This window comes from Anarrhichthys ocellatus, unplaced genomic scaffold, assembly GCF_004355925.1.
Source record: "Anarrhichthys ocellatus isolate YVR2014 unplaced genomic scaffold, GSC_Weel_1.0 scaffold16, whole genome shotgun sequence".
In the NCBI taxonomy this organism is placed as follows: Eukaryota; Metazoa; Chordata; class Actinopteri; order Perciformes; family Anarhichadidae; genus Anarrhichthys; species Anarrhichthys ocellatus.
In genome coordinates, this window is record NW_022280046.1 from 9,636,016 (window position 1) to 9,654,519 (window position 18,504).

An 18,504-nucleotide genomic window follows, 5' to 3' on the forward strand; every position below is an offset into this window, starting at 1 on the left:
TACAGGGATATCAACCACTGTAGGTCTGACAGTATGGCAGGGAGGGAGACAGATGGTGAGCAACACCATGGATTCTAGTGAGGAAGAGGGAAACTGATAAGAGGAGGGAAACTGTAGAGATGAGAGGAGGGAAACTGTAGAGATGAGAGGAGGGAAACTGAAGCGATGAGAGGAGGGAAACTGTAGAGATGAGAGGAGGGAAACTGAAGCGATGAGAGGAGGGAAACTGAAGTGATGAGATGAGGGAAACTGTGGTGATGAGAGGAGGGAAACTGGTGATGAGAGGAGGGAAACGGAAGCGATGAGAGGAGGGAAACTGGTGATGAGAGGAGGGAAACTGTAGTGATGAGAGGAGGGAAGCTGTGGTGATGAGAGGATGGAAACTGGTGATGAGAGGATGGAAACTGGTGATGAGAGGAGGGAGACTGCAGTGATGAGAGGAGAGAAGCTGTGGTGATGAGAGGAGGGAAGCTGTGGTGATGAGAGGAGGGAAACTGTGGTGATGAGAGGAGGGAAGCTGTGGTGATGAGAGGAGGGAAGCTGTGGTGATGAGAGGAGGGAAACTGTGGTGATGAGAGGATGGAAACTGGTGATGAGAGGAGGGAGACTGCAGTGATGAGAGGAGGGAAGCTGTGGTGATGAGAGGAGGGAAACTGTGGTGATGAGAGGATGGAAACTGTATTGATGAGAGGAGGGAAACTGGTGATGAGAGGAGGGAAACTGTGGTGATGAGAGGAGGGAAACTGTAGTGATGAGAGGAGGGAAACTGTAGTGATGAGAGGAGGAAGAGGGAGCCGGAAGAGGTAGTGAGACGGAGTAGATTGATGAGGACAATAGCCAAGAAAAAGAAAAGAACGCAGTTAACGAAGGTGGCACAGAGAGTGAGGCGAAAGATTGTCCAATGTAGTGGTAAGAATTATGGAGAGAGGAAAGTGGTTCCGCTAAAACTGACAAAAAATCATTAGATGGCAAGTTGGAGAAGTGATATTTATGAGTTTGGGGATGGAAACTTGCTTGTTATACTGAAGTGCAGAGACGGCACATCTAGTTAAAGTAGTAAGGGTGGGGGGGGGGGGGCAGAGGTTCTCCCAAAGGAGCTACATTTTGGATTGGTGAAATACAGGGTGAGAGAGTATACATAGAAAAGCCTGAAGGGTTTTTAATTGCAATGCATTTGTGCAATGTAGCTGTCGTATGCAAATCACATATCACAGTGTTGCTTATTGAGGACTGTGAAGTGTAAAGATGAGAGGTGGAGGTGGACCAGATAAGAGGGAAGGAAAAGGTCTCTTATGCAGAGGCAGCACAGAAAAACAGATTAAGGATGTAGAATCATAGACTGCCCATAAGAAGTGTCAATGTGATGTCACTCATTGGTTTTGAAGACTCGAGTTCGCCATCTTAGTTTTTTTTGCAACCGGAAGGGACACGACAGGGTGGAGCTAAGAACAACCCAATGCCTAATCAGACATTTTTTAAGCGACCAAAATGTTACATTTAACATCCCACAGGTCACTGTGATCAGTGTCAGGAGCATGGTAACGCGCAGAAAATAGCCAATATAGCCTGAAACAGGGCATGTAGAAATCAGTGTAAGAGTGGCTACTGGACTTATTACACAACTTTAAAAAAGGACTGTGAAGTAGAACATAACTAGGAGGAGGCAGTAATGCAACATTAATGATGCAAGCTGCCAAAACCTCAAAAAAGAAGATGAACACTTGGAAAACAATATGTAGTGTCACCATGTTTTCACAGGTTCTGGGAAATAACTCTGTGTCCCAGCTGTCCTGTGTTTTGATTTACAGTTGAAGAGGAATGCCTTTTCTTACATAAACTAAATGGAGAAATAACAGTGTAAAAGTCCTCCATGACAAGTAAAAGTATTCAAAGTTGTTCTCAAGAAAAATAAACTATCATCAGCTAAATGTAACCTAATGTGATAAAAATAAGTACAAAATGATTGTTTGGAGTTCATATAGAAAAGCAGTGCTCAATATACATAGTTATATGTAGTAAGTGACTCTATATACATACACAGGCTACAAGAAAAGGGTCGGGTGTCAATGGCATAGTAGACTACAGCCTATGGATCTATTGACAGTTTAAAAACCTCTGGACCTAACATTAATTATATTATTGTCCTAATCCGGGAGAGTGCATCCTTTAATTCCGCATGAGTCTCATACAGCAAAAAGACTTCCACAGGACCGTCGGTTCCACTCGTGAACAGACTAAAGCTAGCTCCAACCTATAGGGGGCGGTAGCGTTAGTTTACAGCAGCAGCCGGGTTGGTAAAGTTGAGCTCTGGATGCTTCGAAAGTTTCCGAAGGTCTCCGAAAGACCGTAAAATGTAACGTGAATGCTTGCTGTACCAGCCGTGGGTGTCTCCGCTGATGACTATGAATAGAGTTAATTGCCAGCTTTTTTTTTTACGGTGTTTGGTCGTAACTTCCCTGGGCGGAAGCCATCGGAACTAAACTGATTCCAGACCAGCTAAGCTAACTGAGATAGCTTTACCCGCGAGCCTTGAATCTTAAGTTGTCAACATTGGTCACTTACTGTACGCAAAGGTCTGGACACGAAATATAAGGGAACTATTTTGGGGTTAAGATGTAAGTGTAATATGTTCCTTTGATGCAGAAGCATGGATTTAATTACTACGTTTGGATTCGTATTCATGTTTAAGTGCTGCTAAGTTTAATTGTAATGTCAGTTGTATATAAATGCTATTTCTATGGCCATTTGTGAGTTCCAACACACTGAACGGTCTCACACACTGTAGAGTCGTTTAGCAGCACTGACCCACCGTGACATAACACCCCTACTATTTCATGGATGTAATGTGTTTGTGTTTTGCATGTTGTTCAGCTGTTATCTATCGTGAGCTGTTTGCTAGGCTAAAGCCAAGTTAGCAAGCTAACGTCCGCCAGTTTTTCTAATACTAAAACAATATGAGCTCGAGGCTGTCAACATTTTTTAAGGCAAGACGAGCTTTCGGACCACAGTGACTTGACAACACACTGACTCTGTTCTGAGTTATTGTCAGTTCATTTTTAACTCGCTGAGGTTAAGATCTCTGTGTGTCATAATTTCTGTCTGACCAGATTTGGAATGCCGGTTGTAGGATCGCAAAGTTTGTTAGCTGTTCTCCGGAAGTTGTGACCCCATCGACCTATTGATAGGATCACTACTCTGTAGTTTTATTTCTAAGGGCTGCTTGTGGGGATAAGGGATATTTACAGCCACCCATGGATTTTGATTTCAAACACACCATCTTGAACATTCCTCTCCAGCATCACAGCATCTTCTTTTCTTTGTGATTTGATGATTTACAACATCAGAATGTGCTTTTGTTGTTTTTGTCAGCATGGAGGCCAGCGGCTTGGTGGGTGACTGTCTGTCTCCTGAGTCCACGGTGACCTCCCTGCTGTCCAGCTCAGGTCACCTGAGGAGCAGCCTGCTGGCTCCTGAACACAACACCACCTTCAGATACAGAGACCAGGTTCGCTCTGCTTCTACTCTTACAATAGTAATGAGGCACTGTGGAGGAAGTCTGCCCGTCTGTATCCTCTGTCCTGTTAACTGAGCCAACTTGGAGGTTAATTCCTCAGAGTTCAAACAATAGATTCTAGATGGACGTTCTGCACAGGGTTTTAAATACAGAAAATTAGCATTTCAAAGCTCAAAGGAGGGTGTTACCATTAAATGTCTGTTCATTTCTGAATGATCTCAGTGCTTCAAATTAAAAGCCCTCCAGCCTTTTCACAGTAAAAGCCCGTCAATAGTCTCTCTGATGTCGGTAATAAAACTCAAGACAAGCTGTTTGCTGAAAAGATTTTCCTGTGGCTGGGCTTACTAAAATCCATCACTCATGCTTATTGATTGCAGAACTATTACTCGGCCTCAGCGGCGTTGGACGCCTACATCACAGACTTTGAGAGGAGTCGGCAGGACAGCGCGTCGTTGACCGGAAGGCTTCTTCTGCCTCACAGTTTGCCCTCCACGCTGAGCAGACCCAGAGTGAGCGAGCTCAGAAACAAAGATGGTAGGTCACCACGTTCATCAGGGAAACGCATTTGTTTCAGGACCGTTTGTATCAGTTGTCTTTATGCGTTTGTTTTTCGTCTCATAGTTCTCAGGGAGCGTTTGACCGACAGGGAGCTGGACTTCCTGAACCTCCCCGTCAGCTCTCTCCATCACCGCGGCAACCGAGACAGACTCTCCATGACGACGGACGAGCTGCTGTCCATCCCTTACGACGGCTCGATGCCTGTCACTCACACCTCCGCCTTCATCCAAGGTCTCTAAACGCATCACCCTCAACACCGCCCACACCAGCAGTTTCTTTAAAGGCATCGCCCACAGCTTCATCAAATGTCTTCAAATGCCTCATTCTGGGATGAGGCATTTGTCTGTATTTCAGATATTGTTTAGTTAAATGGTAAATGGGTTGACAGAATAAATTGATTAGTTGGAGTTTTTGTGTCCGTCTGCATGTCTCGGTTCTTCTGACGCGTCTCGTGTGCTGATCCAGGTTTCCTGTCCCAGTCTGGACCCTCAGAGCCCCCCTTTTCCTCCTCCAGACCAGCACACAGAACCTGGGACAGACTCAGCAGCAGCCATGGTGCCCCCCAGCTGAACCACCACCACCTTCATCCAACCAGGATGCCCAGGAGCTCCAGGTTCAAGCTGCTGCCACTAATCCATCTCATTTGTGATGTTTGCTGAAAGATATCTGTTCTGTCCTGTCAAAGGTCGACCTCACATCTGACCTTTCTTTACTTTCCTCTCTCCAGGTACAGAGAGAGACCAGGGGCAGCCATGTTGAATCCACATGTGGACGTCTCCTCAGCCAGCTGCCATAGGGTGACTACATTACATTACAGTCATTTAGCAGACGCTTTTATCCAAAGCGACTTACAATAAGTGTATTCAACATAGCTATTCAAGAGAACTACTAGTCACCAGCAGTCATAAGAGCATCTCCTTGTTCATCATTGACATTTTTATTTGTGCTTCTGGATTTGATTCTGAGTAGGACTGTAGTGAATGTCTTTCTTCCCTGTTTCTGTCTGCAGCAGTCTGCACACAGAGCAGCAAGGTCAGAGTGGGCGTCTCCGTCCCTCCACCTCCCTCGCTGGTTCACCAGTAACAGGCCTGACATGGACTGCTCTGGGATCACCAGCGTGCCGGACCTAAAGTACCCCGCTTGGGTCCAACGCTGTGACCTTAGTGAGATGCCTCCGCCCACAGAGTCAGAGCTGTGGGATGACCCCGGTACAGCACCGCCTGCACGGCACCAACACCTCCAGAGTCCACGGCTCAGTACACATACATCGCAAGTCCCTGGTTTTACTGAACCCACTCTGCACTACACAGTCACTGCTTAGTCTAAGAGAGAGAGTTTCAAAACCCAAATGGTAGAGCTGCTTTCAGGATGAAGTCACTGATAAATAATACTTTATTCAGTTTTATGTGATTGAATCAAAGTTTCATTGTCACTTTTGAAACGCCTCTGAAAGCGTTTCGACCGTCATGAAACACTAAATTACACATATTCAAATTCAGACTAATTAGTTAACAGCCTGCACAGTGGATGACAGCTCGATGTCTTCTTCCCTCAACAGTGTTTATCGGCTTTAATGTAAACTGCAATAGTCGGCATGTCCAGCTATGTAACTTACTACCAACAGTAGTTAGTGAGCGTTACTTCTAAGGCCAAAGATGTGTCTTCAGCTCACACAAAGTGGTGTGTCCCCACTTTGTGTGAGCTGGTCCCACTATCTGTCCTCAGAAGAACCCTTTTCTCCAGATTAGGATGTTGATACGAGTCTGGATTTTGTTTTTTCAAAGCTGATTTTAAAAAAATCAATCTGGAACTGTACAGTTAGCTGGATCATCTGTTCAGTCCAGTCATTCTATTATCCCATACGAGGAATTTTGGATTTGCAGTCGGGTGCACAATATACAAAAGGAAGATAACAGTTTGAAACCAAATGTACAACAATGTGTTCTGTACATACATCATGTACAGAACACAGTAATACAAAGAATCACAAGAATCCAATCCATCATGACCAAGACACGTTACTTTGAACCACAGACATGAAGTTATTGTTGGATACAAATGGCTCGCTTTAATGTCTGTTAATATATTTATGACTTTGGATGAGAACATGCAGGTTGTTGTGGAATCACTGTGATGAGTCAGTGTAATTAGCACACTTTAGTTATATTTATACATGGTAGAATATACAAAATCTAAAAGCCTCTATTTTGTCTTTATTCATTTTTGTTAGATTAACTATCAATCTTTTATTATAATCCTTTGAGCTATTACCTCATCTCAATTTAAACAAACAATGTATCACTTTAAACAGAAAAATGCTTTTGTTTGATTCTTCCTGTTCAGCCGAATAGCATTTTAATTACACAACCACCAGTTATCAAAGTCCTCAGGTACCTCTGAGGGGCTCTCTGCTGCTGGGTAATGTCTCACAACACCTCTTGAGGTCTGCCCACATTCACTGGTGGTGTCTAATATCTTAGCTAGTGGTTTATGTGTGGGAACAGTAGATATCATTTAATGGAAAACAAAATGACAGTAGTAACGACACGTGAACATGTAAAATTAGACTTTTATTTTGTAACGTGAAACACAGTGTTGATGGTATGTGAGCTATGCAGCCGAACCGCCTCAGTCTCGTTCTTTTAGCTCAATCATTTGTGTAGCCATCAAGAGCCCCAATGTGGACTAGGACTGAGAAGCGGCTCTGGTCTGCTGTATAATAACAATGGATTAGAATTTAAAAATAAATGCATAATGTGAATATTCAGGAAACACAATGGACTCCCTTTTATTAAAAAATATATTAACGAGATAGAAATTCTGAGAAAAGTTCTTTTAAACTAAACATGTGGGACATGTTTGCTTCCATGAAATTCAGCTCTCAGGAAAATGAGATCTGGAATCTGGATTTTAAAGTATTTAGTTAATTCAGAAAAATGGCAGATTATTTTTTTTCCATGAAAACTTCTCTCATAATTACCAAGATAATAATCTTAATATTCAGATAAACACCATGTAGAAATGATGTCTGATGTGGAATCTTTAGCATCACATAATCATGCTTTTCTGCTATCGCTCTTCCAGGTGTTCTTCCGCCTGCAGCTCCCAGAAACAAGGCTCCATCCTGGGTGGCAGAGCTGGAGGTTGATGATCCCGACCAGACACCTGATCAGGTGAGAGAACCGCATCTGTCAATACCATCAGCAGCTCACGTTAAACTGTATCTGACAGGAAAAAGGATGGCAGAATGGTCCATACCCAGTTATGTTAGTGTGTGTGTGTGTGTGTGTGTGTGTGTGTGTGTGTGTGTGTGTGTGTGTGTGTGTGTGTGTGTGTGTGTGTGTGTGTGTGTGAAAGAGAGAGATCAGGTTGACCAGCGGACTCTCAGAGACCTCAGGCTTCAGTTTGCTGAACAGATTTCTGTCCTCGCCGCAGAGAGACACAGCTCTGACGTCATGGAGACTCTGTTCAGAGGTGAGAAGCTTCTTGATGTAACACTATCTCAGGTGTGTTACAGACGTGTGGTTCTCAGTCTTTTATTCAATATTGTACCACCTTCCCAGTGGATCATTTCTGTAAGGAAAACAAATGTTGACCGTTTACAAAATAAATAGAAATATTTTATATAACATGGGTTTATCAAATGCATGACTGATATCTTTTTAAATTAACATTTGTAAAAAAAACTCTCTCATCCCCCTGCAGTACTCCTCAGTACACTGTTGGGTACTAGTACCCCCTTTTAAGAAGCACTGTTCTAAAGCAATGTGTGTTTCCTCCTGCCAGACAACAGGATGGAGTCTCTGATCCAGAAGGCCGACCAGGTGTTGAACAGCCTGTCTCACAGCTCTGGAGAAGCAGACGGTCCTGCAGATCCAGGTCAGACCAGTTTCTCCTCCTGTTGAAAGCAGCGATGCTAATGCTAATGCTATTGCTAATGAGTTATCATTTACACAGCTCAGATAACACAAACAAATCAGTTTACTTGTTATGTGTGTGTGCTCTACATATTTAGACCAGTTTCCGATTTATAACTGAAAAAATTAGCATGACAACAGTGTTGCCACGGGAAACAACATCAATCCTCAGAAACAGAAATGTTTTTCTCTTAATCTCTGATCAACCTGATGTGTCTCTTTGCAGCATTAACATGTTCAGAGGAGCTGCTCATTGCTCTCAATCGACTGGTTCTCTGTGAAGCAAAACAATTAACACAGTTCAGGACCAGCATATTTAGCAACTAGTTAAAGTACCAACCCTCTAGCCCAGGTGATGTGAGGAAGGAAAGATGCATCACTGTGTGGCTTTCACTAGTTTTATTAATATATTTGTTTGCCATTTTCCCTTTTATTAGACGGGAACCATCATACTATATACAAAGAGAGACGTGCAACAAAAGTCCCTGTCCACAGTCCAAATTTGTGTGTTGCTGTTGTACAGGAAAGAACACCCCCGAAGCTTGATTTACAGCTCTGCACTAAAGGAATACGTCACTGCCAAAATGGCCATATGTACATCAGTTACTCACCCTGTGTTCTTGTAGAAAACGTAGTTTTTCTCTCACGCCTCCACGGTTAATGGAGAAAAGTCTTGATGGATTTACGTCAATGGGGACCGCGTTTAAATCCAGCAAAACTACATCAAAACATCCTTTTCACAAACTCCAGGTCTTCTTCATCCAGTTGTATGTGCACTACTTCATGAACGCATCCTCACTGAAACCTGACTATTTCTAACACCTCCACAGAAACGGTCTCACTCCTGTGCAGGCTCGCTACTCGTCCTGTTAGTGCAGACGTTTTTGAAGATGCATGTGTTCGGGGAGTAGCGAGCACACAAATGGATAAATAAGACTCTGATTATACTGCACGAGTTGTGTAAGAGTTTGCTGTTAAATGTGGCTCAAACACTGTGGCGTCAGCTGCAGAGATACCGCACGGAGATAGCAAAAGGCTGTGATTGGCCAGTTTGAGCTGCTTGTGTTTGCTCCTACACGTTTCTGATGCTCTTCAGGGTTGTTGACGGCATGGGGCCGGTTGAAGAAAGTCTGTGATCTTATCAATTTGTCGCACACATCTAGCTATGGAATGCCATTTCCACAAAAAAAACTAACATTTTCACTCAGGATTACAGTGAATGAAAGGATGTAAACAGTGCATTACTGTGAAGCAGCTGAGGGCAGGATGCACAAACAGATGTCTGTTGTGTCTTGATGCGACGATTGTTGTGATCCGCCACAATCACACAGACGGAAACAGTAAAATCTTTATCACCATATCAAAAAGGTTGAGCACATATTTAGTCCACACAATGCTGCCTTTTCTCATTGAATAACTGTTGTTGTTGTTGTAGTCAGTCCTACTGATTGTGTGGAAGAAGCAGTCAGTCCAGTGAACACAGAGGAGCTGCTGCTCTGTTCTTCTCACCGTCGTCCCTTCGCTTGGTAAGAGTTACTCACACTCCCTTTATCCTTAGCTCTGCTGCACCGTGCCTGAACCACACACTGAATGATACAGGATTGTATGTTGTACCTGCAGGGACTCAGAGGCAGCATCAGGGAGCATCACAGAGGCTCCGCCCCATCGAGGAGCTCAGGTAGGAGTCTGTGGGTACTTCTCAAGTCTCTTAATTGCATCCCCGTTTCCCTCACTTGGGTCCTTTCCTTGCGCCTTAGTCCTTCCAGGGATGCATGGAGGAAACCATGTGAGGAGCGAGGAAACGACAATTAAGAGACTTGGGATGTACCCTGTGTGTCCTGGTCCACTCCTTACCTGTTTAATGATCCACTGCACAACCAGTCCCACTCTCTCTACTCCATACACATGGTTCCTATGACTCTCCAAATGATCCCCCCCCTTTCTGTGTCCCCCAGGCTCGGGTCTCCGGTCTCCACGGTAACAGCATCTTTAAGCAGCCTGGTCCAGTGGAGGCTCTGAAACAGATGCTGTTCAGACTGCAGGCAGTGGAGGCGGAGCTTCAGCGACAACAACATGCACGGGTAGCTAAGATGGAGGCTCCAGTGAAGCAGGTATGAACACACCTCAGGACTCAACATTCGGCTGTGTTTTGAGGAAACAGGAGGGATGCCCCCAATCATTATTTTTTTTTTTTTCACCATGTTGGCTGATACTCAGCTAATACCTTCTTTGTTTTGTTATGGCAGCTGGTTCAGCAGTATTATAGGTCTGTTTGACTGCTTTCTATGGTATTGGGAGTCCAGTTGTAGTGAGATATTACCAAAACAGAGTATGCTAGTCGCTTATTCCCCCCCGCAAACGAGAAAGCATTAATCCTGATCGCATATTGTTCTGGAAAACCTTCGGTGGCCTATCTAGAACAAACCTAACTCATACAGAACCAACAGATCCACAGAGGATGCATCTCCACAGCCCTCCACTCAGCTGAGGGATGAGCATTTCAATAACACTGGGAACTATTGGATCATTCTTCAAAGATGACAACCTGGCAGAGTGGTGCTCAGAGAACAACCTGCTGCTCAATGTCAGTAAAACAAAGGAGCTGATTTTAGAGAGAAATGGCGAAGATGCATCCCTGTCTACATCAATGGAGCTGAGGTGGAGCAAGTTAACAGCTTTAAGTTCCTGGGAACCAGCATCATCACAAACAAGCTGACATGGTCCTCACACATCTCCATCCTGGTGAAGAAAGCTCATAAACAGCTGTGTTTCTTTAGGAAACTTAAGAAGGCTAAATTCCTGTGCCAAGTTATTTTTAACCTTTTTACAAAGGAACAATAGAAAGCTTCCTGACTGGAGACATGACAAACTAACATGTGATGTTCCAGGACAGGAGGCTCTACAGCAGGTGATAGAAACCACCAGGAACATCACTGGTCTACTGAGCATCAGTGATATTGGTGAGAAGAGGAGCCTGAGAAGAGCTCAAAGGATATTAAACGACTAAACCCACCGAGACACAACCTGTTCACCTGCTGCTATCTGTAGAGAGATACAGAAGTATCAGCTGATGAACCAGCAGACTTCAGAACAGCTTCTTTCCTCTGGCTGTTAACTCATCCTCTGTACTCTATCATAAAGAAATCTATATATTTAGTTTTTGTTGTATTTCCTGCTTGTGTACCATAAAAGGACTGTAACTCACATTTGGTTCTCAACCGTGTGTTGTAGAGTGACAGTAAACGGACCTAGTCACCTTGTACTGTTGCATGTTGTGTGCTGTATGTAGACGATGTTTCAGGTCACATGGAGTTGTTTGTGTTCCAGAGGCCTGAAGGTGATGCGGAGCTGGAGAGATTTCCTGGTGGACCGTCGCTACAGAGGTAACTGACACTAACGCATCAGGATCATCATGTGAGTTACTGTGCTGTTGTCCTCATCCTGTGAAATAGCTCAACATATTTTAAAGGGATTGCCACCACATTATATACAGCCTCAGTCGTCACAGCTAATTATTAAGTTATGAAATCGAAAATGCTTGGCTTCTTTGATGAGCTACAAGAGAACTCTGTGGTTCTGTGCTGTATGCCGTCCAGATGCTGCTCTGTGCGCTCCTGAAGATGAAGTAGTTTGTACCTGAAGTGTTCACTCACTCTCACACACACACACACACACACACACAGTTGTCAGTTCAGAGCAATATTTTTGACGAATGTTTCCCTCCTCAGAGCGATGCATCACCTGAGCCGTCTGAAGGTGTTGGTGGAAGAACCCAGAGAGAAACACCCAGAGGAAGAGGGGGAGAGGGACGAAGATGAAGGACGCTACTCTTCTTCCTCTGCTGACGGACTCATCTGTAGTCAGCAGAAACCCTCCTGAAGCTACCGGCCTGTTCACCAGAGCAAGAGACTTCCTGTCAGTGTCTCCATCCGTCAGTCCTCACGTCACCGTGTCCAGCAGCACCAGGAAACAGCAGATGATTCTAGATGGTCTGCTCTGGATATGTATTTTAAAGGAAAAGGTGTAATTTTTTTGGACAATAACACAGAGACCAAACCAGACTCTTCTGGAAATCCATGAAATGTGTATTAAAGAGCAGTCTGACCTTTTGGAAAATCCTCTTGTTAGATTAGAGGATGGTTTCAATAGCTAAGTTGCTAACATCCTTCTTTTTTACATTTCTATTTGGATGAAAAAATCTCACACTGCTGCTCATTAAATTCTGGATGAGAATGAAGCTCTGCAATGTTGAGGACACTCGATGTAAGGGAAGAAATGACAAGACGGACACAAATATTAACATCTTTTTAGTTATTGCAAGCATCTGTTCAGCTGCTGAGACACTAAAAGTGTCAACTTAATATGTAAATGTGCCAATATGAATGAGGGATATAATGTCTAGTGGTTTGTTACTGCACTGACAATTTAATTTAAATGATAAATGTATCTATTTGTAGCCAGGCTAGCAGCAAGACTCTGGAGAAAACAGTGTCACAATGTGTTAGCATGCTGTCAACCAGACATGCAATATAGTAAACCTAGCTAACTTGCTAAACATGTTAAAATACTAATGTTAACATGTCAACTGTAACTTTAGCCATATTAATATGCTAACATCAGCATTTCTACATTGTAATGCAAAATGTGACTTGTTTATTTTAGCATGTTTTCATGCTAAACGCTCAATCTTACAAGCTTAACCTCAGCATGTTGGCTACTAAGCTACACATTAGTGGCCATATTAGAATGATAAATGCTACCCACTAAAGTTTTAAAATATTCCCAGACTGAAACCTAAAACATCACATGTTAAACGTCCGATGTTGAACCTCAACAATGATGTTGTGATCTAAATGAGGGAACTTCTGTTAGTACACCGTTATTAATTTAGGCAAAGTTCTTCATGTCACACTGATGTAATGAGCCGGTTTAGCTCAATGAAAAATGGGTTAAGACATGTTTATATTTATTTTTATTTGATCCGCGCTGCCTAGTTTGTTTGAAATTCACAAGCGATGATTTTATAAAAAAATATTAAATAACAGTTCTAGAACTTTATTATATTTGCAAAAAGTTACCAACTGGAGCTTTGAGCCTTCAGTCCACTTCAGTCCAACCTGATGGAAAGTGTAACAATGAAGAGCTGAGTCTGAGATGTCCTAAATGGCCCCTACGATACAAATCATGCTGCGTTCATTGTGTGGGAGTTACCACCACCTCAATTTTAAAAGCAATATTAAAAGCAAATTGTCGGATTTATTATTACGAGTGGAAAAAGCTTATATATGTCCAGTGTGGAGCTTATTAATACAGATGAGCCTGAGAAACAGGTTGTGAACACGGAATCTTTCCATCTCTACCATCCATCCCATATGATTGAACGCAACAGAAACACTTTGATTTGGTAACAAAAGTGACCTCAGGATGAACCTCAACCAGGTAATGAACTTACCCTGTATGATTTGGACGGGAAACAGGACGACAGTTCATTGATTCATTCGTATTTGTATCACTTTTTCTCTTTCAGAAGGCACACTGTCAGTGTTTTCTGTCTTGCTTCACAGTCCGAACCATTAAAGTGCCAAATCAGCATGCAGGCAGACAGGTGACCTGAACATGAAAACATGTATGTTTTGTAACAGATCTGTGCTTTTATTCTTGGAATGTCTCCAGCTGGTCTGTCTGAGACGGTTTGTCCTCAAACGGTTCACATTAAAACATTTCTTGGTTTAATTCCGTCATGGTGTCAAGTCATTTTTATAAGGAGCATTCCTCTTTCACAGCTTTCCTTAAACCTGATATCTTTTAAAAACATTCCAAACTGACAAATATATATATATTTATCAAACCTCATTGAAGCGTGTTGAAAGTTGTGTGTAGAATTAGTGGGATCCCAAAGAGGACATGCATCTCCTGTGACTTTTAGTGTAGATTCTATAAAGCTGGGATACTTGTGAAAGCAGCAGAGAGTTCCTGTCCCTGAGTCCCCAGAATGAGTCAAGCTCCATAAGCACTGGATTCTGCACTTTTTATTTCCCTCCAGCATCTTTTTGTGTGAACCTCCCTGTTTGGTAAAAACTGCACTTCATGTGTAAAATCTGTGGAGGGCCCCTTTGATTGATTCTCAACTTTTTATAACATGACAACTGAAGCTTCTTTCTGTTGTGACAATATTACAAATTTCAAGTTTTTGCTAAATTCCATGTGTGAGTCCACATGGTTGACATAAACACTATATGGTGCCAAACAGATGTTTTAATTGTTGTGAATTTCCTCAGAAGTCAAGATCCAACAGAAATCTGTGATCATTAGAAAAGTCCTTATGTCGACAGGAGCTGGGTATCAAACCTCAATACTTTACGAGTAAAAAAGATTCATAATTGGATTCATAATCTTGTTTATTCTTTGATAAAATAGTTCCTAATTTAAATTATAATAAGGTCAAAGATCTTAAACTGCTGCTTGTGTGAAGACAACCTTTAACATTCAGGAATCTTTGCTTCTATTCAAGGTTTTCATGGTACAGTTTTTTTTAAACGTTTATTTATTAAAGTATGAAAGCTATGAATTCTGAAACTTAGGTTCTAGTATCAAACATTTAGGTCCCCACAATAAAACAAACACTTCAGGTGAACTCTGACCATCATCAGCTGGTTTCACTTCAGGTTTTCTCTTCCCGCCCAAACGATAATCACCCCGTCGCTCCCCGCTGACATCACCGTCTCCCCCTCGTGGTCGAACGTCACGCTCTGCACGCCGTCGCCGTGTCCCGACAAGCTGCTCGCCACGCCGGTATCCACCTCCACCACCCTGACCAGACCGTCGGTGCTGGCCACGGCCAGCGTCTTCCCCGACGGGCTGAACGCCACCTGGTTGGCGGCCATCGGCCCACCGTCGACCGTTGCCGTCGCCAACGCGGGTTTCCTGATGTCCCACAGGTTGACGACGCCTCGCGTGTCGCAGGAGGCCACGACGTCACCCGCCGGGCTGAAGGCGGCGTGGTTGCAGGGGTGCTGGTGTCCATGGAAGTCGGCGGTGCAGACGCCCAGTCTGGCGTCCCACGTGGCGAGGGTTTTGTCAGCCGAGCACGTGAGGAGCAGGTCGGAGGAGGGCAGGAAGCAGACGCTGTTGACGGAGGCCGCGTGGCGCCGCAGCGTGAGCCGGCAGCGCTGGCTGTTCAGGTCCCACAGCTTGGCGGTTCGGTCGGCGGAGCAGGAGGCCAGGAAGTGACCACAGGAGTGGAAGGTGCAACCCCATGTGGGCTGGCCATGACCGGGCAGCGACAACACGCAGCACCCACGGGAGAAATCCCAGAGCCGCACCTGCGGGGGGACTAAAATGATGCCGGGTTGACCTTTAACCTTTACACTAAGATAATCTTACCGTAGAGTCTCCGCTGGTCGTTGCCAGTTTTGCTCCATCAGGGTGAAAGCTGCAGCCAGACAGCCAATCCGAGTGACCCTCACCCGTCAGCACCATCTGACCAACCTGGCAACACACATTACATTTCAGTACATAGCCCAACACACAATAGGATTTCATTGACTTCTCTCTCTTTTTTCTCATCTTACGACATTTAGTTTATTATCTTATCGTTTCACTTCACTGCGTCTCATTGTGACGTCTTCCTGTCGTGTCATTCTGCTTGTTCTCTTGTTGGTCAGTTTCTTTTAGCGCCTGTGATGTGTGAGCTATCAGTGTATCTAATCCTACGGTTTGTCTCAGTTATCTCAACGTGACGGATTTCACCTCATGACGATTCCTCCCTGATCTTCTTTCTCTCATTTTGTCTCATCCTGTCATCTCATATCTCAACTTGTCTTAATTCCTTCTCATTTCCATTTCATGTCGTAGTAAATCTACTCTCTAGTCTGCTGTTTCTAATTTGATATTATTTATCTGATTTAGATCTCATCTTATCTCATTTCCCAACTAATCTCATGGTATCTCCGCTGGTTTGATCTCATCACATTTCATCCGGTTCTTGTCTCATGTCATCTCGAGTCGTATCTCGCCTGCTCTCAATTTGACTGACTCACCTTATAAATAATGCTCTCTAGTTTTTGAATCAGTTTGTCTTGTTTCATCTTAATAGCATATTGTCTGGTATATCATCTTATTAGATATTTTGTCTCATCTCGTACCTCATTTTAGTGTATTATCTCATCTCATTGTTTTATCTCAACGAATGATTCCTAGTTTAAAAAAGGTTCCATATCAAATCATTTAACAGCTAATTTTGACACCGATGTAAAATCACATTTCATTGGACATTTCCGTCTCTTATGTCTCATCTTATGTCATGGTTTGCTTTTTAAAAGATCTCTCAACATTGATTCTCATCATTATTCATAAAATTGTATTGTCATTATACAGTACAGGATTGCACAATGAAATGCAGTTAAAACCCCTCCATGCTACACACGGACAATGTATAGATATTCAAATTAGATTATTTTATAATCAATAAAACAGGGAATTAAGTAGAACAAACTATATGAAGGTAGTTTGATTTATCTTGGTTTCTTGTCTCATCTCAAATGTCATCCCATCCAATATTATCTCATCTCTTGTGCAAACTCATCTAATCTCATCTCATATCACAGTGATTCTATCTCATCTCATAAATCATATGTGATTCTATCATCTAAACTCATTTCATATGTGATCTTATCTCATCTCCCTCCCAGCTTTGAATGAACTTCTTCCTCTCACCTTCTCTCCGTTGGGTAGCAGCTCCCACAGCCTCCAGCTGCGGTCATCACTGGCGGTGGCGAGGATCAGTTTTCGTGGATGGAGGTCAATGCAGCTGATGGGAAGCTTATGGGCTCTGAAGGAGTAGGACAGGCTGAAGGAATTGGGGCTTTTCCTTTTTTCAAATGCCCCCTGAGCCCGCTGAGGGTCCAGCAGCCTGCTGCAGACAGGGAACTGTGTGTCCTCTGGGTGTCTGGTCACGGTGCTGTTGGCTGGGGATTTATCTGCGCTGTCGCTCCTCTTGATGCTGCTCTCTCTCTTGATGAGGGCTTTCTCCTCATTCAGTCTAGCGTCGGTGGTGTTTTGAACTCGGTCCTTTTCCAAACTGATGAGCGTTTTTCGGCTCAGAGCTGCTTGATATTTGTCCTCCAGCTGCCTCCGCGCCGGCTCATAGGACTCCAGGTGTTCCTTCAGCTGTTTGAAGTCCTCGATGAGCCGGTTCTTCTCCTCAGCGACTCGTCGGTACTGGAGCCGGTGGAAGTCCCTCTCCCTCTGCGTCCTCACCAGGCTCTCCACTGCCACCAGCACGTCCCGTTGGAGCAGGTCCGTCTCCGCGCGGACCGTCTCCAGCTCACTCCGGAGCAGCTGCCCGTGTGTGAGAGCATCGGGCATGAAGTCCCGTCCCGTCCACGCCGTCCTCGGAGCTTCAGTCCGGAGTTTCTGCGCCGAGCCGTACCACTCTGCCTCAAAGAGGTTCAGAGTGCGGCTCAGACCGGCCCTCCGGAGGAAGTTCCTCAGGAAGTCGTCCACCACCTCCGGGATCTTGGGGACAGTGTGTAGTTTGGACGGTGCACGTGTCCCTCTGGAAGCAGCGGAGAGAGCCGCCTCCTCCTCTGAGGAAACCTCCAGTTTCTCCTCGTCTGCTCCTTCCTTCATTTTCTCTCCTGTGTCGCTGAGCTCTTCGTTTACCTGTTGCCGTGGTAACTAGCAGCCTACCTTCACTGTGTTGTTTACCCATGCTGCCATAGCAACTCTATGTAATCGCAATTATGAGTTATATTATCTGATCTGAAATCTGTTTATACTGTGTGTGTGTGTGTATATATATATATCTATATATATACTGTGTATATGCTGTTTTAAATGTTTGTTTCTGCTTTAAGTTTTTTGAATCTACTTTAAAGCACTTTGTAATTACAAAAGTTGTCTGTTTTTATTTTTGTTATTTAATTTAGCCTTTTAATGCATATTTCAAATGTCAGATACCAGCCATCAATCACTTTGGATTGTTTTCTGTCTATGAATATACACTGCTCAAAAAAAATAAAGGGAACACTTAAACAACACAATGTAACTCCAAGTCAATCACACTTCTGTGAAATCAAACTGCCCACTTAGGAAGCAACACTGACAATCAATTTCACATGCTGTTGTGCAAATGGGATAGACAACAGGTGGAAATTATAGGCAATTAGCAAGACAGACACCCCCAATAAAGGAGTGGTTCTGCAGGTGGTGACCACAGACCACTTCTCAGTTCCTATGCTTTCTGGCTGAAGTTTTGGTCACTTTTGAATGCTGGTGGTGCTTTCACTCTAGTGGTAGCATGAGACGGAGTCTACAACCCACACAAGTGGCTCAGGTAGTGCAGCTCATCCAGGATGGCACATCAATGCGAGCTGTGGCGAGAAGGTTTGCGGTGTCTGTCAGCGTAGTGTCCAGAGCATGGAGGCGCTACCAGGAGACAGGCCAGTACATCAGGAGACGTGGAGGAGGCCGTAGGAGGGCAACAACCCAGCAGCAGGACCGCTACCTCCACCT

General features: G+C 44.0%; 2 protein-coding genes across 7 annotated transcripts; one reads left to right on the forward strand and one right to left on the reverse strand.

Moving 5' to 3' along the window:
- The first annotated feature begins 2,281 nt into the window (after nucleotides 1-2,281).
- Nucleotides 2,282-13,827, forward strand: cunh18orf54 (chromosome unknown C18orf54 homolog). 5 transcript variants are annotated; one of them, XM_031855809.1, is made up of 15 exons: nucleotides 2,282-2,353; nucleotides 3,370-3,505; nucleotides 3,892-4,048; nucleotides 4,136-4,303; nucleotides 4,538-4,685; nucleotides 4,800-4,869; nucleotides 5,082-5,280; nucleotides 7,157-7,245; nucleotides 7,432-7,546; nucleotides 7,859-7,951; nucleotides 9,425-9,515; nucleotides 9,610-9,667; nucleotides 9,945-10,100; nucleotides 11,317-11,372; nucleotides 11,718-13,827. In XM_031855809.1, exons 2-15 carry the CDS (start codon nucleotides 3,371-3,373, stop codon nucleotides 11,866-11,868), a joined length of 1,686 nt encoding a protein of 561 aa, XP_031711669.1. In that variant the 5' UTR covers nucleotides 2,282-2,353; nucleotide 3,370; the 3' UTR covers nucleotides 11,869-13,827. The 5 variants fall into 5 exon arrangements, with proteins under 5 accessions (XP_031711669.1, XP_031711671.1, XP_031711670.1 ...); XM_031855811.1 differs by having other exon boundaries at nucleotides 2,294-2,615; nucleotides 7,441-7,546; XM_031855810.1 differs by having other exon boundaries at nucleotides 2,294-2,615; nucleotides 5,085-5,280.
- Nucleotides 12,640-17,765, reverse strand: spag16 (sperm associated antigen 16). 2 transcript variants are annotated; one of them, XM_031855814.1, is made up of 4 exons: nucleotides 16,705-17,765; nucleotides 15,373-15,477; nucleotides 14,631-15,311; nucleotides 12,640-13,599 (listed from the first exon to the last, which is right to left on the reverse strand). In XM_031855814.1, exons 1-3 carry the CDS (start codon nucleotides 17,617-17,619, stop codon nucleotides 14,646-14,648), a joined length of 1,686 nt encoding a protein of 561 aa, XP_031711674.1. In that variant the 5' UTR covers nucleotides 17,620-17,765; the 3' UTR covers nucleotides 12,640-13,599; nucleotides 14,631-14,645. The 2 variants fall into 2 exon arrangements, with proteins under 2 accessions (XP_031711674.1, XP_031711673.1); XM_031855813.1 differs by having other exon boundaries at nucleotides 12,640-15,311.
- Nucleotides 17,766-18,504: the final 739 nt, after the last annotated feature.